This window comes from Poecilia latipinna, unplaced genomic scaffold (genome assembly GCF_001443285.1).
Source record: "Poecilia latipinna isolate Pla-1442-1.1 unplaced genomic scaffold, P_latipinna-1.0 Scaffold2439, whole genome shotgun sequence".
NCBI lineage: Eukaryota > Metazoa > Chordata > Actinopteri > Cyprinodontiformes > Poeciliidae > Poecilia > Poecilia latipinna.
In genome coordinates this window covers 47,765-73,873 of record NW_015115055.1, presented here as the reverse complement: position 1 = coordinate 73,873, position 26,109 = coordinate 47,765, and the positions used below count along the sequence as shown (strand labels likewise).

General features: G+C 38.3%; 1 protein-coding gene across 2 annotated transcripts in view; it reads right to left on the bottom strand.

The window, feature by feature from the left end:
- Positions 1-1,010: 1,010 nt before the first annotated feature.
- The window catches only part of gpm6bb (glycoprotein M6Bb), a 33,346-nt gene continuing 8,247 nt past the window's right edge, over positions 1,011-26,109 (bottom strand). Inside the window, exons 2-7 of one of the 2 annotated variants that reach the window (XM_015019471.1) lie at positions 7,565-7,751; positions 6,071-6,227; positions 5,758-5,926; positions 4,974-5,047; positions 4,797-4,862; positions 1,011-1,670 (exon numbers count right to left, since the gene is read on the bottom strand). In XM_015019471.1, coding sequence (XP_014874957.1) covers positions 1,521-1,670; positions 4,797-4,862; positions 4,974-5,047; positions 5,758-5,926; positions 6,071-6,227; positions 7,565-7,751 — 803 coding nt within the window. In that variant the 3' untranslated portion in view covers positions 1,011-1,520. Of the gene's footprint in view, positions 1,671-2,496; positions 3,883-4,796; positions 4,863-4,973; positions 5,048-5,757; positions 5,927-6,070; positions 6,228-7,564; positions 7,752-26,109 lie in introns of those variants that run through there. The other variant, XM_015019472.1, reaches the window with a different exon arrangement.

Here is a 26,109-nt window from a genome sequence, read left to right as displayed (position 1 = left end):
AAAATAAAAAAAAAAGACAGTAATCTAAATATATTGATAACTAGGTTAGCTATGTAAAAGGAAGTAACATTAATTCAGTTAAAAAGGGCAAACACTGCCTACTACTGATGTCAGCATACCTAACTGTACATCACACGTGTCTCTGCAGAAACAATGGTTTTCATGCAACAGGACATCAAATAATCCCTGTAACTTCACTAAAAGAAAAAAAAAAAAAAGATTACATGAGTAATTATATCAAAAAATTGCACATTTAAAAGAAATGCAATTTAAGAAAATCATCAATACGACGTTTCAGTTTTTAAAATCTTGACACCAAAAAAGTGAATCGTAGCATATTTACATCGCTTAAAACTGAAACTCTGGCTGCTTTCAAATGCAGTGTTAATGTGGGACAGTTTTATTTATGTTACAGGAGCTTAAGCAGAAATCAGTAAACGTGTTTTGTACTGATGTACAATACACAACTATTTACAGAGGAAGATCTTAGCAATCACAGATTGTTTTGAAAAAAAAAACAAAAAAACCTGGAAACAGGTTTTTTCATTAAATTTAATTCAAATGAACCAAAGTTCATAGATGTTATACGTATTCAGATACTTTGCACCATTTATGTACTAAGTGCAAGAAATAATTGTAACACCATGAAGCAGAGGATTTAATCAGGTTGAGTGAATGGTTATGTTGCTCCAAATACATCCCATTTCCGATCAAAATTACATTTTTAATGTTGTCTACGAGTTCTTGTGCACACCTGAGGTAGTGTTAATGTAGGCGATGGTTGTTCTGAACATGCTAATGGAACTACAATCCAAACTAACTCTCACTTAAATGATTGGCAACCAAGATGGTTACCCAGCGAAATTTGCTTGCATTCATTTTGTGAGCCCCATTACAGAGCTTGTACAACTGCCTCCTTAATGCTACAATTTCGGCAACGTAAAAATAACTAGAGTTTGAAAACACTTACTGAAATTGGACATAAGGCCCTCCTCATCGTGTACAAATCATCAGCATCTTTTTGTTTTTTTATTTGAAATCCGACAAAAGAACATGTCATCAAACTGAAACTTTGCAACAAAGGGTCAAAAGAAGGAGCATAACAAACAGTAAAAACAAACTGTTATTCGCCGTGTGAGAATAGTGCAACGTCTTAACATTCACCAGCAGAGACTGGTTACAGAAAGGGCTAGAAAGCTTCACAATCAACAGCATGAATGTCAGAACTACACTGCATTCCCCTACAAAACACAGAAAATGAAAAGATGTAGCACTCCTGAAACACTTCTTGGTGAGTTAGTGCAGAAAGCAGCTCTTATGGATTAGTTTGTTAGGAGCCAGGTTAGTACTGCACAAAGTTGGCAGGTCATACTAGCAGAGTGTTGGTCCAGAAAGAGGGCCTGTAGCGTTTGGCCATAGTGTTCGTAAGCGTATCTGCGTGGATGCATTTTTCTTTTTTTTTTTTTTTTCTTTTTTTTGGTTGTTTGTTTTGCTTTGTTTCCTGTAAGCGTGCGACATCCTTATGTGTAGGAATTGAGGCATTCCTTGGAGCGCGAGGTGATGTCCTGCAGCTCCCGTTCCTCCTTCATTTTGATGTCTTGGTAGGCATGCATTTGACTGGCATCCTTAAGGTAGGCCCAGTTTGCTGAGAGAATCATGAGGTAGTGGATCTGCAAGAGAAGGGTGAGGTGGATGGCCGGTGAGCATGTCAGAGATGCAAAGCGAGCTACAGGAAACAAGAGCTATGGTATTGCAAACAAAACACAAAAGTTACACTTTTAGAGAATAAAACATGGCAAAAGACTGTCTACGATAAATTTGCTACAATTACAGCTACTGTAGACGGTTCTACTTTTGCTATGTAGAGCACTACAGAAGTTGCACTTTCATGCTAGGAAAAATGAATGCTAGAAAACAAGTGAAGAGTGGTGCAGTCGTTAAAAGCTGGGGGTTAGTGCAAAGCATGAGATCCTGGTTCCTGTAAACCTGACTGAGCTCCGTTTCATGGTTTACAACACTTTGCATGAGTACTAATATCTCTTGAGCTCGATCACATTTTGTTATTACAACTGCATATTCTATGTATTTTATTATGCTTTGTCGAGTATTCGATCACACTAGACTAGCTTGGACTGACATCCCAATGGGTCACTGTTTAGTCATTTGTTCAGAAATAGAAAATGGCACCAGTCCAACAACCCTACGGAGACCTAAGCTGAGAGGCGATGCAAGGAGAGAATTAGTCAGAGAAGCAACCTAGAGGGCCATGGTAATATTAGAGAAGCTACTGAAATACAAACTATACCTTTCTGTTCAACATTATGCATTATCACGTGTTGGTTGGTCTGTCTGCCTCATTAAATCCCAACAATTATGATAAAGTTTGTCAATGTTATGTAACGAAATTCCCATAAAGTTCAAGAGACATGAGCACCTTTGCAAGCCACTGCATACGACGACTATGAGCTTCAGAATAAAAAAGACCAAGTAGGGATACTTTTGTAAACAAAGATTGTTTATTTATGTAGAAAGTAAAAGCTACAGTCTTGTAAAACTTAAAGAAAATTAAATATATGAAATATGAAGTATAAGTAATTATAAGCAGATCAACGAATCTGAAAATTGTAAGCATGCAGGCACTGTGTTAAAATCAACAAAATGTCTCTTTAAATGGCACTTTGAGGAAGGAAAAAAAAAAAAAAAAATCTTTCCAAGCTGAGGATCAGCTGTCGTAGGAAACAGGATACATTTTGCTACTCTAAAACAGAAATTATTCTTACATCTTAGACAATGAGGCTTTAGGACCTCATCCAGAAGTATACCACTTGTACTGGCCTAAGCTACTTTGAGGGAGGAGTTGTTACTTTGAAATCTACAATGCACAACAGATCAACGTAATAATACTCATCAGCATAACACAGTGGATGAAAGTTTAGGATTCATTTTGTGAGAAAAAAAATATAATACTGAAGGTTTCCTGTGATTGATTGGCACAAAAAGTCCAAATGAATTAAAAAATAAACAGAAAAAGGGACAAAAAATGAGGGTAAAGCTACTTTGCCAATGACTCGCGTCTTCTTGCAGACGTAGCTGCAGAAAACACACCAGAACTGCTAATCTGGCAAGCTAAAATGTCAACAATGGGGTTAACTTTTATAGTCTTTGTGATTTGATGCTTCAAGGCCACAAGACGACTGGTGCAGTGTTCCTCCAATTAAGGTCTTAAGGCCAGTGCGAGTCCTTATAAAACAGCATTAAAACCTGCACAAATATTCTACAAATATATCTGGTGTGTGACTTATGAATTTGTGCACAAATTTGCAAATTTACCCTGATGGAATTTAACTGGCTCTCGCAAAAGCGGGCTGCTGGATGCCGCAAATCGTGTTTGCTTTCCTGATCTGAATTAATCATGCACACAAGGCCTTTATACAAGACGCAAGCAGTTGCACACGTTTCAAATTTAAATAGCTTTACGCTTTTCTTTAAACTTTCATGGTGACAAATTTGTAGAAGCAAAGTGCCATGGAAAACTTGGCACTGTGGCAGACAGCAGTGCTCCTAATCTGAGCGCAACTTTATTAGGACAAGAAAACTCCCTGGATACCAAATGCTAAAAGAAGCATATAATCAGCTATTTACAGTTTGTGTGATAACTAATTGAGAGATGTCAACTTTTCTATTCTCAGGTTTTTGTTTCCTTTTGTTTTTTTTTTTTTTTTTTTTTTTAGTTTCCTTGTTGTCAGTGGTATCTGCCTCTAAATGGCACAGTCATGTGTGGTGCCGGGCTCTTAAACCAGCTTAAAACTTAGTGCAGCAGTCTTCCCGACTCTTAAACTTCAAAACAGCAAAGTTATAAGTGGTAGCCATCATGTAGATCAGCTGGTGGAAGAGAACAGAAAAGGCGGTAAGAGCACATGCTGATGACGTCCTCACTCACAGGTGCATCTCGATAAATAAGGAATGTGACAAAAAAAAAAGTTTACTTATGGCAGCAGTTCAATTAAAAGAGTGAAATCTGTGCGCGCTATCGATCGATTCAAGTGTATTTGTGCTAATTCAAATCATTTTCTCAAAATGCGATTGTTACACAAAGCCTACGAAAAGAGCTGGAGTCAGTGTTTCAGGAATCACTCATCTCCAGGCTTCAACTTTTTGCATTTCTGAACCAAATATATTGTCAGAAGCATCTTACACTGGTTAAATATTTTAAAAAAAAGAAGAAAGTTATCTTTTTAGATGAAAAAAAAAATTGTTGCAGATTCTGGAGAAATAATAAAGAGTTATTGAACCTAAGCTACTGGAGGGCCAGTCTCTGACTGTCTTCACAGTCAGAGCTACAATCACCAAACTGATCAGAAATAAACACAACAAATATATCACTATGTCTCTAATAAATCCTTATGAGTTTCACTTTTTAAACTATATTACTGAAATAAATAACCTGTAATGATTTCCTAATTTATTGAGATGCACGTGTATATTATTGCTGGTTAATAGTGTTCAGTTTCTTAAAAGTAAAACGTTAACACTTTAAATACATGTTTTAAATTGTGGAACTCAAAGTTATTCTTCCTGTCCATCTTGAAAAACAAACAGCCACGTACATCTAAGCAAATGGTAAACAGTGAATGGGGGTTGAAGCTGTGAAGAAGCCAATGGCAAACCCTTGTTGGTGTGGTTACACAAACCGAACAGCGATGGAAAAAAAAAAAGGACAGCTCAACTCATAATCTGCTCAAAAAAAAATCATGCAAAGATGAGCTGAAGGATTGTGAAACTAGAGGGCAGCTTACCAAAGCGATCACAGTGGCTCCTGCACCGGCGCATGCCACGATATACAGGTGGTAAGATAGGTAGAACTGAAAAAGTAATTTTTCAAAATTAGAACCTTGGAATCATCCTTTCTTGTCCCATCCAGAGCTTTAAGCCTCTACTTTATCACTATGCGTGCAAAGTTAACAGGATCGTACCTCGCTGCTGTCGCAGACGGTAATAAGAGAAGATCCGCATGCTTTTCCTGGTGTGGCGTTCCACGGGATAATTCCTGCAGCCAAAAAGATTCAGAGGATTCCTGTTAATGTTCTCAACGCGTCAACACTGGTTGAAACATGTGGCTTACAGATGTCAAACTAAGGCCTACTGGGACAATATCACTGGAGTAGAAGGTGCAAGAAAATAATATTTCAACGTATCAGTGGGGCAGTCCACAAATTTCACACATTTTTTTTTTTTTTTTACAGAAAGTTCCACACAACATGTAAAAAACCCCCCGTAAAATCTCTGCAATATCTCAGCTTAACAATCAGGACCTTAAATTCAACTTTATTTATAACGTGAGTTATTTAGGAAAGAAAAAATGTTGAACGTTGTGTTGCACAAAAGAATTGAAGTAAATATAAAATATATGAAACAGAAAACAAAGATATATATAAGGCAAACACGTAGCATCACATACAATCTGGGAACATGGTGGGTACAGGGGCATGATAGATGGATGGATATTGGAAAAATAAGCATGGATAAGGTAGACAAAATATGAAGCGTGAGGTTAAAACACATTTTGAAATGGGGTATAGAAAGACAATAAAAATTCCAAAAATAAGAAGTGTGAAGAGCTTTCCAGCCCAAAAGACAATTATCAAACCCTTCATACAAGTGATTGTTGTGGTTCTTGGTTAGACGCCACATGCGCGTTTGCTCTCAACTAAAATGAGCTGAAACTGAATTTATAAAGACAAGGCGATGCTCTCTTACCGTACTGACGAACATCCACACAAAAGGAGTCCAAGTTTGTAATGTTGGCCATCGGGGACTTCATGGTGTTACAGGTAGCCCAGATGTTGTAGAAGAGGAAGACGGGTACAGCTGAGAAGCCAAACACGCCGAGCCAGGCTACACCCAGGATGTACGTGAGGAACACAAACTAGAGAGGCAGAAAAAAAGAGCAGGAAGGAGCTGTAAAAAAGTTCATAAAATAAGCTCGCTCTAGAGTTTTACACATCCTATAACGACTGTTTTCCAAAAAATGTCCTGTTTAAATAAAAGCGCCGAAGCTGTGTTAACATACCATTCCACTGATGCAGCGTCCACAGATGGTGGTCTTGAACTCGCTGTGCAGTTCCTTGACGGCGCTGGTTGTGTAGAATCCCTCGGCGAGCAGAATGATCCCGTACAGGAAGAAAAACGAAGCGATGCCGTAGATGACGTACTGCATCAGCTGTATTCTGTCAAAGAGCAAGGTCACAGTGAGGCTCTGGTGTGCGAGCGCGCGTGTGACGAAGCTGTGGACTACAAAACGCTAACATGGCCCACCACTGTTCACCGTGGGGGGGAAAAAATGGCCACATGCAGCATTTTTATTTTCCATTCAATCTTTAAGACATGAGAAAGTTGGGGTTTAAAAAATAAATAAATAGATAAAAAAAACAAACAAAAAAAAAAACATGAACAGATGGTCGGGATTAACCAAAACGTGACGAGAGATTTGAGTCCAAATGTGGGGATGGCAGGTGATGCAGGTCTCTGGAAATCCTCCAGGCAAAAGACAGACTGTGGACATCTTAAATTAAACAGAGCTCTCAACATAAAACACATGTGCAGCCCTGTCCAATGTCATCCTTTTTTATTGTCCAGACAGATGGGGGTGCTTTTAAAAGCGATCCTTATTAGGACTGTTCTCTAGGATCAGGTGAATGTGGGAGGTGATGAAAGCTAAAAATATCCCACTTCAAGCTCACATTACAGCAGTTATCTGTGTTAAAAGATTTTGTTTTATTGAGATGCTTATCTAGAAGTTTATTTTACAGTAAGGGTGAGGGCTCCTAAATATTACAATGTTCTTTGTGTGCATTTTTTTTTTTTTAGAAAGTGGTAAGCATCAATTCTCACTAGAAACTGCAATACATAAGTACTCATAAGTACCCCAGAACTATTTTACATTTCATCACAAACACACGGCTACATATTTTTTATTCTGAAATTATCTAACTATTTAGATATATTTTGTTGGGATTTTATGATGATAATATAGTGACAGTGAACAGCGGCTTTCAACTCTTGTAGGAGATTCAAATCTGGCCTTTGACTGGACCATTCCAACAAATGAATAGGCTGTAATCTAAACCATTCCACTGCAGCTTTGCCAGTATGTTGGATTGTTATCTGGTTGTGTTGTGTGTGTTCAGGGTACTTCGCAACATTTGTTGTCTACCATTACTAGTTATGAATGAAGGAAATTTATATATATAATACCTTCTTTGGCTTGAGGAAATTTATAAACTGGACTTCTCATTACCTTTTTTCAAAGCTTTCTGCTTACCACCATTCCATGAAAGTAAAGTTTAAGCCAAAAAATACTCCCACCTGATGTACGGGTCAGTACTTCATAAAATGTTTGAAGCTTTGACTGTGGTTTGTGTGTGTCATCTGCAAATTTATGTCACTTTGAGTTGGTCCATCACAGAAAATCCCAATAAAATACCTTAGCTTTTGCTAAATGCAACATGAGAAACTCTTTTTTTAAGGCCCTATATGGACAACAGCATGAAGTTGTCTGACTTACATGTCAGTGAGCATAGCATGGTCGGTTCTGACTGTGGAGAAGAAGGTTTCCAGGATGGTCACAGTGCCAGTGAGAGCCACATGGCCACATCCGCAGAACAGGGCCACTCCGGAGAAGCAGAGGATCGTGGCAACCAGCGATGCATACGGCACGCCACCTAAACATTTGATGCAGCACTCAAAGCAACCTACGCAAGATGAAACAGAGGAGAAAAAAAAAAAACATTTCACACTGCAATTTGATATAATTTGCTTTTAAAAGGCTGTCAGGTGAAGCGAGATCAACATCGGCTGTCATGTCTATAAAAGGCTCATTTGTTTAAACCCACAGTTTGTCAAGAGAGGAAGCGCACTCCGTCAGCCATGTCTACAAATGTCTGACGGAAGCAGCTTGCTGCGTGGCCCCCCGAGGTTTCACAACTCGCGTCGCCTTCATGTTTGCATCTGACAACTCACCACTACTCTTAAAGGGCACTAATGGCTGTCCAGCAGGTCAGAGCAGTGGGTGTCGTCTGCCTTTGCCAGGCTGTAAAGAAAATCTATGGCAGCTGAACATGAGGGGAGTGAAGTGACCCAAATGGGCCTGTCTCATCCAATGGGTTGTTATGCCTTCTGAGGTGGAGCCATTTACCACAGTGCTCTCTGTCTGTAGGCACGAGCTAACAAGCAGCTCAAATCAAATCCACATGTGTCGGACTGGAAACAGGAGAGTCGAGGGAGAACTAGGTCATTTTACGTTTCAGCTACGCTGCCAGTTCCTGATGTCACAATGTAAATTGAATATTTAAAGCTGCAACAAGAAAATGTTTTACATTCATTATGAATTAAATTATGAGACAGAGCTAAAAAAGGGCTACTGATAGTGACCGGTCCAGACAAAAAGGGTTGCATTTTTTTTTTATTTTGTTTTTTTACTCTTTTAGTAACTTGATGGTTTATTTTAGTTTTTATATCAACAACATTGCTGTTTGCTTAGAGACAGCAGTTCAAAATATGAGGGATTCTAGGTTTAGGCCGATCACTTAAAACTGCAGCACGGCATGGCTTTGTGCAAAACTCAGACAGAAGCTCTTTTTCTTTACCTCGACTGAAAAGTGAAGGGGAAAAAAGATAATGAAAACCAGAACATGTTTTCTGTCAATATTGGACATTTAGTTCTCCAGCACTAAAACTACGGTAGCTTAAGAAACCTCAAACAAGCTTGAGTAGTTTGGCTGAAGCATTTATGTATAGTATCAAGACTCTGTGCCAAAAGATCTGGGTACATTAAAACGCCTCGATAAGTAAGCTATCATTCTGATTCCAGAAGCTGAAAGTGACTTACAAAAACTTGAGTGCAGCTAAAAGTAAACAACATCTTTACTCCACATGAAGAAAATTGCAGGCTAGGTTGTGTTCTACAAAATTTCATTGCAACAAACCAACATATTTTCTGAGCAACGTGTTTTCTTTGTCTCTCACAAAGTCACCGTCCTGAGTTTTTGGCGGTGTTTCTATTTTTTTTTTGTGTGATGGAGAAAATTAAAACAGATAAATTGCTGCTGGGCCAACACTTTCGGAGTCGGAGGCCTTATTGGGGCAGTTTGTGGCGCACAGAGATAAAAAACATTTCTCTCCAATGATGTGTGCAAAGGAGTTGCCACGGCAACATGCTAACCACAACTTTATGAGTGTGCCCACAGTGGGGCTGCGAGCTCGAACAGTCGGCTATGTTCCTCAGACAAATATGTCAGGCAGGGACAATGGATGGTGGAACATCCAGTGCCATGGGATATTGAGCCCAGCTCTAAAGTAAATAACGGTTTAAAGGAAAAAGCTACTCCTGCTTTAGATGGAACCATCAAATCCAGTAGCAGATATTAGCTTAAGGTCAGCTCAGTTTGGACCTTTCAGCACTGCAAATAGCTGCTTGCATACCCGTAAAAGTGCTTTTTGTGCACCGTTTACCATCCCGAGGTCCACAAATGTTATATGTGCTGAATGTGGTCGGGGTTTAAATTTATAGCTAAACTAAAAGGCAGAAGACACGAATACGAGTGGTTTTATTTGCAGCCGCTCTAGTTCTTATGGCAAATCTGAGACATCATGTGTGAAAATAACCATGACTGCCTGCTTTGATGTGTTTTTGTGGCTATAATTATAATTGAAGACTGGAAAAGGAAATCCAGATTTTCGATTTAAAACGGCATGAATTGTTAACAGAACTTAAATATAAAAACAAGTAAAACTGCATTAATTTAATCATCTTACTGAAATGAAAAGTTATTGGTGTTGGATTATAAAATCTTAAAAGACTATTTAGTGAATGGATCAGTGATAAAGCACAGGGTTTATACGTACTATTTGTATGCAAGAGGAGCTAAAACATGAGTGTCTATAAAGACTAAAAACAAAGGAAATCACCAGACAGGTGAGGGATAAAGACACGGCTGCACACATACACTGAGAGGCAGCCGAGACGTCCTTAAGCTGAGGCGAGGGAAGCTGTTGACAGCTATTAGTATTACACTCCACTGGCCATGCAAAATCATATTTGTGTTGGAAAACTAACTCTGCATATTAAGTTAAACAGAATAGTTGATGTGAATTTGATGGGCGAATATTATTCTTTTTTTTTTTTCCTTCCCATTTCCATATGCATCATTTCTTTCCCAATTCCAATTATGCAGTGTTTTGTACTAATCTGTCAAATAAAATCCCCCCAAAAATACTTCCAAGATTGTAATGTGGCAAGTAGATCAAAAGCTGCAGTTTTTGTAAGGAACTGTACTGTAGTTTAGTAGAAAAAAGCAGAGCTTTAGCAGCTAATACTAAACAAGAAGTTCTCAATAGCAGGATAAGTGACAGACTGCTAATCCTCACAAGAAATAAAAATAAAAAATAAAAATAAATATATAATTTTGTTTTTTCCATTTTCCAATTTCAGGGATGCACAACTAAACACGAAAACATGAAATTACAAGGAGAAACTGCTGGCTTCTTCTGATTGGATAGCCAAAAATGAAAATCACGTTGGTCTCTCTGATGACTTTCACATGCTTCCCAGTCACCAACACTCCTGGTCAGACCTACAGTTCCTTCAAGTGGCTGACTTTTTGTCTTTGTCACAGAACGCAGCAAAAACAAGAAAAAGGAAGAATTCAAAGCCACCATAACGGAAAGAAACTCCTACAAGTTTGCTGCTGTTTGCCCTGACAAAGTCTGGCCCCAAAGCAGAAGCTTGATTTGCCACATCAAGATCACAAGGATACCAGGGGAAGAAGAAGAAAAAAAAAAAAAAAAAGATTCTTGTGTGAGAAAAAAATATGTGTGAAAGTGTGTGACATTGTGTGAGAAACTCTGGAGAAAAAAAAAAAGAAACAGAAAGAGTCCAAGAAGTCCTGATACAAAGGGCCAGTGTGTGCAGCCACAGACTGTCCATCACATTGGACTCTCAGGGGCCATTCAGAATAGCAGTAAGCCACGACTTTGCACTTCCGGCATGCAGGCTTGAAGCCCAAGACAAACCCACCACTGAGCTTCATCCTGTGTACTACCCCCATTCAGAACAGTGCAAAGCCATAACAGTCCCTTAATACTCGAGGAGGATCCTGTTTGCCAAATCCGTCAGTGCAGAGTTGAGGCTGTTATGACATACAGGCAAGCTCAAATACCAGAGGTTTACTTACACTTAATAAAAAGACACACACGGCTTTCTTTTCTCAATGTCTGAAGTTAAATCTAACAAACGTCTCTTGTTTTGGATCAGTTGCAATTACCTCGATTATTTCCATTTGATAAATGCCGTAAAACTTACCAGGAACATTTTTGAGAGATTTTTTCGTTTTGTTTTTTTGTAACTTTCATTGAACTCAGAAGTTTACATACCTTTGCACATCATCACTAATCACCCCAACTAACTCAAATGTGTCAGTTGACGTATCAGAAGTTTCCAAACCCATGACATCATAATTTGGTCTTTTTGTCATCGCTTGAGGAGAGACGAATCATTCTGTAGGTGAACTTAAGATTTTGAAAACTTTGATGAATAAATGTCTGACATATTCCGTCTCTCATTGTTGTGGTGTTCACCAGGTATAACGCTTGGTAATTCTAACTGATCTAATATAAGGAAAGCTTACTTTGACTTTACTCCAGATAGTGAGAGAAAATGTGGATTTGTTTGCAAACTTCTGGTTTCAGTTTAAGTTATTGTCATTGCTAACAGTTTAGTGACTTATTGCACCTATTCTTTTTGTTTTAATTGAGATGCAATGGTGTAGTATGAATAAAAATTACCCTAGGTGGCCATGGGATTCAATCATAAAACAAAGCCAGACAACAGAAACTAGAGAACAATCTGAAATCCAAAACATACTTTCAATAGAAATGTAAATTCTATCAATTCAGTTAGAAATGTTGCATGAAAAACTGTCCTGCTGTACAGATGAACGGTACACCCCTCTTTAAACGTTGCTATGGTAACACTTTATAAAATTACAGTTAAGATATACAATGAGTGTTTTCAAGAAAAACAAAACAAAACAAAACAAAAAAACAGAACCTAATGCAGAAAAAATATTTAAAGGTATACTTCCAGCTGTCCAAATGAAAAGATTTGGACAGGGAACACAGAATTATACACAACAAAAGGGTTATTCTTTAAACTCAACCTGTCTTTTTCAGACACAGACATCTTTTATCTGCAGCAAATCTCTACCTAGTAGTTGGGCAAATACATTTATTTTCCCTCCCATTCATTTAGATTCATATACCCCACGGTTATGGTCTCGTAGGAGTGACCCAAACAGAGACCTCCCCAACATGTGCACTTCAAAAGTGCAGTGTTTGAACGTTTTAATACGATGTAATGGTACTCTTCTCTTCAGGCTACCCATCACAAGGTTATCATGCACATGCCTTTAATTAACTACGAGAAGGTTTAAGAAAATTGCTTGAAATTATGTACGAATAATTTGTATGAAATGTGGTGGATTACTCCCTTATTGCACCCCCCCCAAAAAAATGTAGCTCAAAACAACCAAAACTGCTCACGTACAAAATGGTGGAAGGACCATTCCGCCATTCCAACATATAAAAAAAAAAGAATGTCAACAAAACAGAAAATGCAGGAGAACATCTTTAAAAAGATAACTACTGTGTGATATGCAAAATAATACTTATTGCTGCATTTTGTGACAGTACGTTCTTACTTTGTGCTTCAAAGTAAACATTTGTTCTTCTGCCTCTAATCAGGTACATCTGACCATGAGTCACTGCGAAGGGCTCGTGCTCAGACTCATCGCTAACCCCTGCAGCTGGTCTTCATCCCTCAGCCACAGCCATCGCATGAGCACAAGCACACAACCTGTTGACAGAATCGCCGAGTTGCTCAGCTTTATGTCGGTTTGAAAGTGGAATAACATGCACATCCATCCGTAGCTGGTTTGAGAAACATCAAAAAGCTGCGCTACAGATTCAAACAAGCTATCAATCTTTCATCTAAGGGAGACACAAACACAAAGACACCTTCTAAAACAAAGACTTTCAGCAATCATATGAACAAGCTCCACGTCACTATATGGAAAAATGAGTATGGAACGGAGTCCGCACGCACAAACAAACACACCACGTCGCGCAGCTGAGAAAGAACTCACTGGAACTCCGAGTCTGGAGGAATAAATTGCCTTCCAGCTCCATTAAAAACACCATCCAAATCCAATCTGAAACCCAGGATCATTGCTAACAGATGTCTCCGTTTACAGCTGGGTATTGTTGTTTGTTGCCCCACCGAGGCAAACTGCCAGAACAGCATCTCATTTTCCATTTTCTACCGAGAGGAGAGATGTTAAAATGCCTTAATTGCAACTCTAAAGGGTGTTAAAGAGAAGCTTTTCTTAGCCAGCAAGTTTCTGAAAAGTGAAACTTTATGTCTCATTTCTAACAAAATGTGCGATAAAAACGATTCATGGTCGTAATCCCTGTGCGTGACACGCTTGCTTTCCTACGCAAAATTGGATTTCAGACCTGGGGCTACTCGCTGCACGCTGTACTAATTAAACTCACTTCAAACATACAACAATATGGTTTATTATGAATAATAATAAACCCTGCAGATGATACAGTCTACTCAGATTTAATTCATAACACTATAAAAATTTATGAAAATGCTACGTTGCCAAAAGATTTTCTGTCATTACTAGAGGACATAGGATATATATGACTTATAAAAATGTGTTGTTGTGAAACTGAAAATAAATCTTATGTGAATTAAACAATGATTTACTATACACAGTTATTTACATATAATTTTTTAATTAAATTACTGCAGAAGTATCTCAGCTTGATACGGTTTTTAGATTTAGGGAGTGTATGTCTAATTGATCTCCAGGCACATTTCTCCACCTGAGCTGTGGATCTCTGTTGCTCCTCCAGAGTCCTCTGGTTCTTTGAATAATCCTCTAATTGACCATGCCTATTCAGACCAGATGGATGGCCATGTCTTCTGTTGCACCATTTCTTTCTTTTTTTTTTCATTTTCAGATGGTGGACAGTGAAATGTCAATAGTTTGGCATGTTATTTTATAACCTAACCCTGTTTTGAACATCTCCACAACTTTATCCCTGACCTGTCTGCTGTGCTGTTTAGTCTTCTCGATGCTGTTTGTTCTCAACTGTTCTCAAACAAACCTCCCAAGTCTTCACAGCTGTATTTATAGGGAGGATTGTTACACACAGATGGACTCTATATGCTATTCACGAGACTTTGTTTAGTGGCATCAACATAAAGAATGGTGAATACAAATGCATGCAACACTTTTCAGTTATTTGTTTGTAAATAGTTTGAAAAAAACATGCATCTTTTTCATTCCATCGCATGATCATGCACTACTTTCTGCAGGGCTGCCATATGAAATCTCATTAAAATGCATTACAAGTTTGTGGCTGTAAAGTAAAATAAAAGCAAGGCCAAAATATGGGAATATTCTTCCAAATTAATGTGTAAATTTGCGTACTGTTGACGACTGATTCATCTCCACATTCACCCCATTTGTCTTCAGTCTTCTTTGAAAGAATAACTCTGACGCACCCTGAGCATTTATGGATTAGAGGATGGTTAATTATCATAAAGTGACATTTTCATAATGATGTCCAGTGACAAGCCATAAAATGACCTGGTTCTAAATCATTTAACTGAGATAAAGAAAAAATAAATACTGCACCACTACACAATAACACTGTTGTAAGAATGTTGACAAAATCATTTTGCAGTCAAGCACAAATGGTAAAGGAGCCAAAGTATTATGTCCAATATCTACATTTTGACATTAAAGATCCATGCATCAGAATATTGTGGTCAATATTTTGTTAAAATTTGACCACCTGGTACCAATTCTGACCAATTTAATAAGTAAATTATGAGAATATGTTGCATAAGAACAGCATTCCCAAAATTTTCTTCTCACATTTCTGCCATGAGCAGCTATTATTTCTTTACACTCATGTGTAAACAGTCACTCTGAAACAGTTTTACAGCTATTTGAAAAGCAAGAATGATTATGGAGTCTACCATCTTGTTTCTAGGATCACTTTGGTTAGTGTAACTGAAGCAGCGGTCTCCAGTGGTCTATGGAGAACATTAGGTTCCCCAAAAACCCACCTTGTTCCAAAACAGACTGAGGTTGAAAGCTCAATAAGGTAAAACAGAGTGATTCTGCAATACTCCATTCAGCCTTCTTGTTATCTGCTTCAACTCTAACTCTCTCTCTCACTCTTTTGCAGCCTGAACAAACTGAAGAACATGTTGAGTCTTTTCAAATAACTTCTTACATCTTGGTGCCTCCGCTCCCTTAATATAAATTCCTCAATGATGTTGAAAATATATGAGTATTGATCTCTTTGTAGTATTAAAAAGAGTTCCTGTTACCACTAACTGAAGGCATGAGGAAGAATTATGTTTTATGATAAGAAAAAAGATCAAATTGGTACCTGGTCACCATCTACAAAGCATAACAATCTGGTTTTGATCAATAGCCAATTTCTTAATGCATTTCTAAAAGGAACAACTTTCTATCAAGATACTAAGTAAGTTTGTTGGTATGGATCTTATTTGGTTTGCACTGAAAAGTTGAAGCTAAACTACAAAGCCTACCACACTAATCTGTTTCTATCAGGATCAGAACAGTGGAGCTTATATCATAAATTGAATTGCAGATGTATGGTGAGAGGAACCATTCAGCAAATCTACTACAGCTGTGTGTGAAAACGCACATATGTCAGACAAAAAAAAAGTAATTCACTGTTTGACCAGTGAAAGACCAGGGATACAACCCGGCTCTGCTTATCCAGGGTTGATCCTTTAATTTTTAGACATTCAACACTTTATTACATCCTGACTGCTGTCGTTCCTCCATCTGGCGACTCCTGAATCATGAAGGGGAACAACAAATCTACTTTTCCTGAACAAGGAAGCAGAGTATCCTCTGCTCTGATGGACACAACAGAGGAAACGGCATGTGAAAACGAGAGAAACAGATAACCCTTACAGAGGAATGCAAAAGAAAAACTCGGGAAGAATGGAAAGACAAATGAAGAATGGAGAGAATAAGAGCCAAAGACGTAATAAGAAATACTTGTTATAAAAACTGACAGAGAAGATGGACAATGACAGAAGAAAGGAGAGCGAGGTAGAGAGGGAAGAAGATCTTTGGCTGTGTTTGTTTGGCAACAACAGGCTAAGGAGCCCCAGGGGTATGCTAATGAGAGCGAGGCCTTTCAGCAGAGCGGAGACCGCTGGAGTAGAGCTGGAGTGGGCTCTTCTCACGGATACTAGACCTCAGAGATAAAGGGGGTCAGAGGGGGATGGGAGCCTCAGGGGTCAGGGGAAGTGAACTTAGCGGGGATCCCACAACAGCAACTGGTGTGCTAATCTTTAAGCACTTCTACCACAAACCCTGTAAATACTCGGTGAGCTAACATCTTCCTCATTAGGTGGGTACTGTAAATCTGTTGAAGAAAACAAAAAAAAAACACTCTATCCTTCTTTTTGAGATTATTCAGCGGCATCCATCATGTTTTCCACATAAATGCTTGCAGTTCAAGCAAAGAATCAAATGAGTTAAATTGTAAAACAAGACACAATAGATGCACACAGAGGATGCCTGCTGATACATCACAGTGTAATATAACAAGATTAAAAGCAATCCAGTGTACAAACCTTTGGGTTTTACATACAAAAAACAGCTTACTATAGAAAAAAATAATGCTTACAATATGTTCTTACTTAGTAAATTGAGTAAACAGCACTTTAAAACATTTATTTATTTATTTATTTATTTTTGGCTTTAGGGATCTAAAAGTAAATCCTTCTAATTCCCAAAGCATTTTTCCTGTTTAAGCAAAGTTTACAGCAACAGTATTTGCTGGTTCTACATCCACTTAGTTGTCATTGTTTTATTACGTGACTGGTAAATTGGCAATTTACCAGGATTTTCTCAGCAAGGCAAAGCTGCAGGTTGTCCAATAATTTCAGGCGGTTTACTTATTTATGGTATCCTTGGAGTGTGCCAAAAAATGTTATTTTTTTTATTTTTTTATTTTATTTTTTATAGAAAGTTGCAATACCAGTGCTGTGCCAAAAGGGGGTGAGAACGTCAACTTTAACACCATCAAAACTCAAAGAAGAATATAATGTGTGGCAAAAGCAATGCAAGACTCTGCTAAAACATCTGATTGTGTTTTTTTCTGACTCCATTTGTGAAGTTTAAATGAGAGACAATATGAACAAGTTGTGGAAGAAACAGTTCTCTCACCTGTTCTGCCTCAGGTAGTCCACATTTTTAAGCGTTTTAAAAACTTTATAAACGTAGCTGTTTCGTCGGAAACAAACCCTCAGTTTTCAGTGGAGGAGTGCAAGTGCAACAATTTATACGTTTTGAAAAAATATACACGTTAGTTTTAACAGTTTCCTAAACACAAAAATCATATAAACAAATGGGAGAATCTCTCTATGCTTTTACAAGCAAGCACAATAGAAAAACCAAAACAAACGGGGCTAGATGTATCTAAATTGTGACTCGGCTTTCTGTTATTAGTGATACAGATAAAATTTATGCCACAAATAGTTAGAATGTGATATGCTCAAACCTTCACCATGATTTTTGATCAAATGTTAAAACAATTTTCATTTCTTGCTTGCTGCTGATGTTGGGCAGTTTCTTGTTATTGAGCTCAAAATGACCAGTCCCTTTAAGTTAATGTCATTGTTGAGACAGTTTGATCTGCTTTCAAAAGTGTCAAAGTAAATGAAGGTGGGAATACTTCGACCCACCCAAATGAGTTTTTTTTTTTTAAATGCAGAGTCTTATGAAACATTTATTCTATTTTTGCAAATACAAAGTAGCAGGATTCTCAATACTTTTTCCCATTAGGAACACCAATTGAGATAAGGACGTAACATATGGAAATCTAGAGTAAAAAGGTCTACAATAATTACTTATTCTTTAAAACAAAGTTTGTTATTTTTCTTGAAAAATCATAATGGTAAGAGTCCTGTCTTGTCTAAACCCACATCCTTTACTAATAATTTCATGAATCCGATGTATCAATTACACCTCTCAATACCATTACAATAAATTATTCTTAATCTGCAAAGCAATATACAATTAATAATGAACTGGGATTGGGCTCATCTTCACCAAAACCATCGACTGTGACTGTGGGAGTTTCACATGAGTGCAGGCGACGGAGCCTGAAAGCTGCAAGCTCCAGACTCTGCCTTGAGACGTGGCCACTCCCCTACCGGAGGACATGATCTGCATGACGATGAAGCTCACACAAATAAAACGGGCCTCATTGTGGGTCAACCTTTCACTCTGTGAGACTCGGAGCTCTGAATGCTCCTCAGTGCTCAGCCACCCGTGAGGACATGCACCCCGGCTGGCTCACACCAAACACGAATTTCTCAGGGATCCGGGTCCATGCCCAGGCCCGATCCCCACTAATAGAAAGTAAAAGCACCAGAGGAATCAGAGCAGATTAGGTCAAATGGGTGTGTGTGTGTGTGTGTGTGTGTGTGTGTGTGTGTGTGTGTGGAGTGGACCACATGAGGAATGACTCACTGGTGTCCGCTGAAAGGGGAAAAAGTAAGCCAAAAGCAGTTAGAAAAAGGTCCATCTAAGTCGTCCAGAAACATGTTTGTCGGGCTCATGGAGAAAACATCCACTGTCTTGGGAATTGAGATTCTTATAAACATTACTTTGGCAATTCGCTGCAGTGAGTGAGGATCATTCCAGAGAACCGATCACTGACCCAGATTTAAGTACAGTCCTTCTTCATAGGTCAGCCCGTCCGGTGTTTATCCTGACATGTTTGGCATGAATTCAAGCTATTGATTGGTTTACAGCAACTCCCCACAGAAAACCCATTATACAGATCTATTCATCTGTTTGCTGACCCATTTTCAGCTGTAGGTTCTCTGTGGAACAACGGGGTTACAAACTCTGGAAAGTTAAATGTACAGCTACTAAAAAGCAAATGACCACAGGAATAAGCTCCGTGTCGCACTGGGTTTTCATTTACCTTGCCATCTGAAATCATCATAGTAGGACATGGAGAGCAAAGAGAAAAAAAATAATAATAATGTAGTGGCCTGACTCATAATGAGCCTTGTCCTTCCTATTGTTCCATCAAAAAGCAATGAACAAGAGGTAAAAAGTTTATTTCTTTCCTGGTCCATTGTGTAAAGGGCAGAAAAAAAGCAAATCACAGGAAATCAGCTCAGTCTTTGACCAGAGTAAAGGTTAGAGGTAGAAGTGGAAGTCCTTTAAAGCCCCTATTTTAAGATGTCTTTGATGTTTCACTCCACTTTCGGATGTTTATAATCCAATTTCTGTTCATACTTTGATTAAAACTAGTTTATTTTCTAAATCAGCAATGATTGTTGTCATATAATGTTGAAAACAACATGAAAAAATGTGAAACTTTAAAGTGGAGCAAACACATTTGATATTTTATATAAAACACAAAAAGATGCGCTTTAAGCCTACATGAAGACATTCTTTTCAGATGTTATTAAAGCTTATATGTTTTTTGTGGCCTTTCTAAGCCTTGGACTGTGCCTCTACACCAAACCTCAGAAACATTATGCTGAAGCCAATCTGTGCATTTCTTTGTGGTATTATCCTATAATTCACAGCATTTTATCTCAGACACAAGTATTTTTTTCTTGAACAGAAAAACTATATAATACATCTAATTTAAGTAGTACAGTAGCAAAAATCAAATATATAAACTATCAAGTTTCGACCAGAAGCAGAAACAGTCTTCATATCTTGGCATCCCGGCCATTTATCCAATTCCAGGTTTATTTCTTTTCTCCTCAGTACTTCACCAAACAATGCCCAAAATATTTGACTCAGTACTTTTTAATTGCATGTTTCTACAATCATGTTAGGTCTGGATATGGAATAACATTCATATGGAGAAGCCTGGCACCCATTTTATTCCTCCTCTTAAAAAATTACTTCAAGACCTTGACAACCTTGACTTTCTGGCATCTCTGCAGCCACTGTGGTTTTTGGCCAACGTGTTGCAGGCAGAATAAGACACACACACATGCTTCCTATCATCCAGACCCTCTAACTCACTTGAGATTTTGGACGCTGCCACAGTGGCTTGGACAGGCAGAAAGCCATATCACATTAATACATAAACCTACAGCTTTAAAAATGTACAAGTAAAATCTAATCTGAATCCAAAGTTAGAAACTTGCCATGAAACCGACATCAACTCAAGACAAAGAAATAGGAATCGTTTGTTGCTTCACTCATTCGGTTTCCCTACATGAGGAACAAACCACCACTTCAGAAACAATAAATAGTCCTTATATAATTGTTTGTTTCTCTTTCAGTCTGCTCTAAACATTTTAATGATGTCTCTTGTCTGTAAGGGCATTTGCTGTGATTGTAGTCCACCACAGTGAGATTATAGAGCAACTCAATCAGTAACAGACATTGAAAGAAAACACGTCTGCTTCAGAAAAACAAAGCCACTGCTCTTTTCTCCTCAAGTAACAATCTTAAGTGTCAATTTCTGTTATAAGAAGTAATGTTATAATTCTGCATTAAGTTTGTATATATATATATATATATATATATATATATCAAGCATGATACATACCAAGCATGTATCAATCATGCTTCAATTCACAGCTATTTGATGATGGGTGTTTCTTTATTTTCTACAATGTACTTTTAGTGCAAGGCTAGAACATTTAGGTACATGTAGGTACTTGACTCCAATAAATAACAATATGCAACAGTGGGGTCACTTAGGATTATTTTGGTTTGATCCGGGTTTACAGTCACTCATGGTTTAGAGGAGCTAACTGACCAAAACAAGGGTAAGGGCCCAGTACAAAGTTACCAGGCAATAGTATATAACTGAATTGAATTAGATGTGAAATTTAGATTTTTTTTTTATGAACATTTATTTCTATCTTTATTTCTTTATTTTTCTATATTTTATTACAACTGTTAGTTACGAGGACAAATAACTGAGACACAATGGTTTAAGTGCATGAGTAAAGCATGGCTCGGTACCAAGTATAACAGGGAAGCAGGAAGTACAAAATAGAGGTACGAACCGGTAAACCAACCCTGAGACTTAAAAAAAATAAAAATAAAATAAAAATTAACACTAAAAAGGGCCCAGTGGCTGTAAATTCACATGCCTTTTTGGATTGAGTAACTTTACATTTCCTGTTATTTTAAATGCTGCAAGTTTGGGTTTGGGTTCTAAAATCTGGTAAACTGAAGTTAGAGTGCCTGGATAGCAAATAACACGATGGAAGAAAACTTTCATTTCCAGCCTGGTTGCACTGTGCATGTGAACACAGAGTAGCACAATAGAGACATAATGAAGTCCAAAGCTCTTGAGACAGCAAGGGCTCTGGACTCTCACCCTCCCACTCCTCCCATCCCCCAGCTGCTGGGAATCTCTTCTCTCTGCTACACTCCTGTCTGTCCCATTGTCCCCCACCTCACGCCGCCAACCTCTCACCCTTGACCTTAAAACTCAACCCTTTTCAAAACCCTTGGGTACTTTTACCCAACCTTTATTACGTTGGGACCCCTCTCCTTTGTGCCAGCTCGACTTCTCCATCGAGGGTTTGTTGACAGCTCTATGACAACAAAGCGGCTAATACGCAGATCACTTTAATGCCATTGTTGTGTAAGGCTCCCCTGGACTCTCAAAGATGAGACCACATCCTGGAAGTACACAGGAGTAACCCGAACCTGACACCTCAACCCCAGCAGTGGAGTGTCTGTCCCTTTAAATAATGATACATTTCTTAATTATTGACAAGTACATAGAAACGTTGAAGGAATACGAACTTCCTAGACCAACTCCTGGTTTACGACTTGGACTAAGAGTTGGCCAGTTCATTCCTTTATTGGCTTGATGGACACATTTTGCCATGAGCCATTGCAATATTAAAACACAGCGATATGTGTTATGAATCTGTCAACATGGGACTCCATGTTGAAAAGTAAGCTGTAAGCTGTTAATATAAGGCCGAGAAATGAAAGTGAGTGCTTTACAGTGACACTCGGTGTATATATATACACATACAGTATATGTTTGGAGACTTATTTTGAACTAAGAAGCTGTTCTTGAATTGACCTACTTTACTGATGGGTACAATCTAATCCCAGATGCCTTCATTGCTATTAAACTGCTTTTCTGAAAGTATTTTAGTACTTCACTTCAGGAAGATTCTTGAACTTAGTTTGAGAGAAACATGACATCACTAGCCACTTAAAGTGGTGGAACCTTTGAGTACTGGCTTGGACTCCCTTCTGTTTTCAGAACTGGCGAAATTCTTTATGGCATAGATTCAAGAAGGTGTCAAGAAATATTAAAACAAAAAAAAAAACAAAACAGGAATAACAAGAAACATCCAAAAGTTTTAAGTTGGGCATTTTTGGACTGCTGGTTATTTTTTGTTGCTCTTCAGAACCGGGCACCCATTTATCATCCCCCCCTTTTTTTATGTTGGAGTTGTGCACACCTTCCTCCTCATCAGAAAAACATTCCTCAGTTTTGTCCATATTGATATCATGGGACGATTATGGCTACGAATGCGCTCTTGATGTGTAAGCTGTACATCTATAATTCAAAACTCTGGTGATGTTCCATCACTTCCTAAAATGGCCTTGATTGGATTAAGATCAGGAGATTGTGGAAGCCGATGGAGTGAAATGAGCTCATCGTTATATTCAAGAAACCAGTTTGAGAAATGGTGCTTTGTGCTTCTCAAAGAAGCCATGAGAAGATGAGTGCACCATGGACATAATGGGATGACCAGCAACAATCCTCAGGTGGACTGTGGAGTGGATGCACACTTGGTACACAGCAATGAGCCCGAAGTAATGATGCAAGGCAGACAAATGCTTTCATGTTCACAGCCAAAGCCTGAAACTGAGACTCTCCGAACTAAGCAATATCTTTCCAATCTGTTCAAAAGTTTTGGTAGCTCTACACAAATTGTGACCCGTTTCGTGTCATTAGTGAATAGGATTGTCACCAAGATCTTCTTCTGCTGTAGTCAATTTGTTCCCAGGTTCAACAGGCTGTGTGCATTTCTAGGTGATACTGTGCTTGTTTTGAGTGTAACGAGATGTTTGAGCGGCTGTTGCCTGTCTGTCATCACAAACTAGTCTGTTCATTCTCCCCTGACCTTTGACATCAAAAAGGCATTTTTTTCATCCACACAGCTGCTCCTCTTGTTTTTTTTTTTTTTTGGGCGGTTCTCTGAAAACTTGAAAAATGGCTGTGAGTGAGAATCCCAGTAGATTAGCAGTTTCTGAAATACTCAGGCCAGCCCGTCTGACACCCCAAACACATTTTTTCCCCATTTCATCTTCATCAAGTCTGACTGTGTAAATGCAGTGTTACTGGCACGTCATTGGCTGGTTTGTTATTTGTGTTATTGTGTTGTCAGTGATTGACTGAAAGATTCTGTACTGATGGCAAATTCTTTAAAACATAACTTGAAAACTCTGTAATCATGTGTACAAAGCTCCTGTTTGCATGTTTTAGTAAATTAAGTATCTTTGGAGATACTGGAGAAAACAAAATGTTCAACATGAAAAACACGAGGCAATTCTCCGAAAAAGCAGCAACAGTAAGACTAGTTTCAATAGAAAAACAACATATCAGGTGTAAATCTCTTTCCACTTATATTCACACTCAGTGTTAGCTCACTTCCAGAAGGTTTGCAGCTCCTTCACCTCTAAAGATTTCTTTACAGCTGTTGCTGTTCTGCTGTTACAGTATTTATCGTTTTCCCATACTCTAAAGGTGAAAAGCCAAGATGACTTAAGAGACCCCTGAATAGTGCCATTGCAATATTCCTATAGCGAGCCAATCCCAACTCTGGTCTGCGTGTTGTTACAGAGCTAAGCTGTTTTTCAGACAGAAACATCTGGGATTTCCTCTGTCCTGAAGCAGCAGTTAGCTGGTGTGTTTCTTTTTTCTCCTTTGCTTTGCAGTAAACCTTTTGCTGAGTGACACAAAATATCCTGAAATAAGTATGTGATGAAATAATCAAACATCACTAAACTACTCTATACTCTTTTTCCATTTTTCAGCAGTCTAATTAAATTAAAATCCATTTTGTCACATCTCCAACCAGTCTGCGTCGAAACCTATCCAAACATTCTCCCCGAGCTCTTATATGTCCTGCAGCTGTCTTGTTATAAAAGCTCAGCTATTTCAGATTCTCATCTGCTTGGCAGAAGTGACTCTTCCTGTCTATCAATCCCATCTTTGAAAGATAATAAACAGACAATGCAAATTCTCACTCGTCAAACTGTTTCTTGGTGAGGAAAAAAACGAAAAAAAAAAAAAAAAATCTGTATGGAAAGAATGACTCCTCTAACTAATATAATCTGTCACAACTAGAGAAAAAATGAGTCATGCTCATTTCCAACATCTTGTGTAACCCAAACACCAGTCATTGCAGAAATATCTCCGCAAGATTTGTTGTAGGGGCTGTGAAGCAAACTTTAAATATCTGTAACAGGAATGTAATCCTGAATTCTTTCTATGGAGCTGTAGAAATATTCTTATGGAGTCTGTGAGGGTATTCATTTAAATCGCTGCTCAATTCGACCCCACTGTTGCGTTTGGCCGCCTCCCAGTAGTCCCCGGCTGTCTGGCAAGGCTCTTCGCGTGAAGCCCATTTCTCACTGGTGTGCCGGGGTACCCCAGATGCTTTTGTCTTACGGTTGTTTAGCAGCCGCGTTAAAGGGCTGAGGACAAAGACCTATCTGTGGAGGCTTGAATACACTCAGCAGGCACACGGCCAACAGCTCAACCTATAGGCTCCCACAGCTGAAAAGCAGACTAATGCATTCGGTCTTCACTCCTGTCAGGGGATCTTGCAGGGAAATGAGCTGGGGGCCCTTTTCCTTCTCATTAGATCACCTAAGTAATTTTACATGCAGGTTGTGCTCGCACAAATCCCAGAAATTAAGTCACAAAGTAGATTTTGAACAATTATTTTCCTTAAAATCAGCTAATATTAATTTCTAGTTTTGAATTAGGTCTGATCTACCAAGTTTGATTTTGAGCAATTCCAATTATTTTTGTTCTAAGGACTAAAACACATAAAAAAAGAGAAGAAAAACGGTGGTGTAGGTCCTTTGAGAGAAGTAGTAAATTTGAATTTTCAACAGGGAACAAATAAATTACACCATCATCCCAAATTATACATCAAAAGATTTGCCCTAAAACTTTTGGGATGTTTTTATTCAACTTAAAAAAAAGTGCATAAAAGTACATAATGTTGATTGTCTTAATTAAGACTGAAAGTGGGGAGAGGTCTAAATGTTCAGTATTTGAGCAGCCAATCATAGCAGGTCAAGGGAAATCTGGCCAATCCAATCTGATCAAACTGATCTGTGCAGCTGTACTTACGAAATAGCAAACGGTAAAAAAAATTATATAGTTATTTTGAATGTCTTAATCTAAGCCTATTGTACATACGGCCGGGCGATTAAAAAACAAACAAACAAACAAAAAAAAACAATACAGTACTTATTCTTACATCTTTCAGTAACGTTTTGGAATTTGAGTAAAGCAGACATGACACATAGCAAGTACTCAACTGCAAACATAAGACTTGTCAATCAAAGTTGCTCAACTATTGCCTTTGCTGTCTTATTCAATAACGCAGATCTCTTTTCTGAACTGCAGTTTAATCAAAAAGGGGGCTTGATAAAAAGTGTGAAGACATTCATTGGTCTTTGTGGTTAGGGTACTCGGAATAATAAACTAATTAATCTGGAGCTGCTGGAATATTTACATATGTTCTACTTGGTTGGGAAAGCTAATGGTGCAAGACACCACTTTTGTTTGAGGCTATTTTAAGCCTACTGGGAAATAAAACAAAAGCAAGTTATAATAAACCGCACAAGTGACACCACTGGAGTGGAAAATATACAGTAACTGTAAAAAAAAGATAATTTAGTTTGCCTAAGATGAGTTTCGTGAAATCAT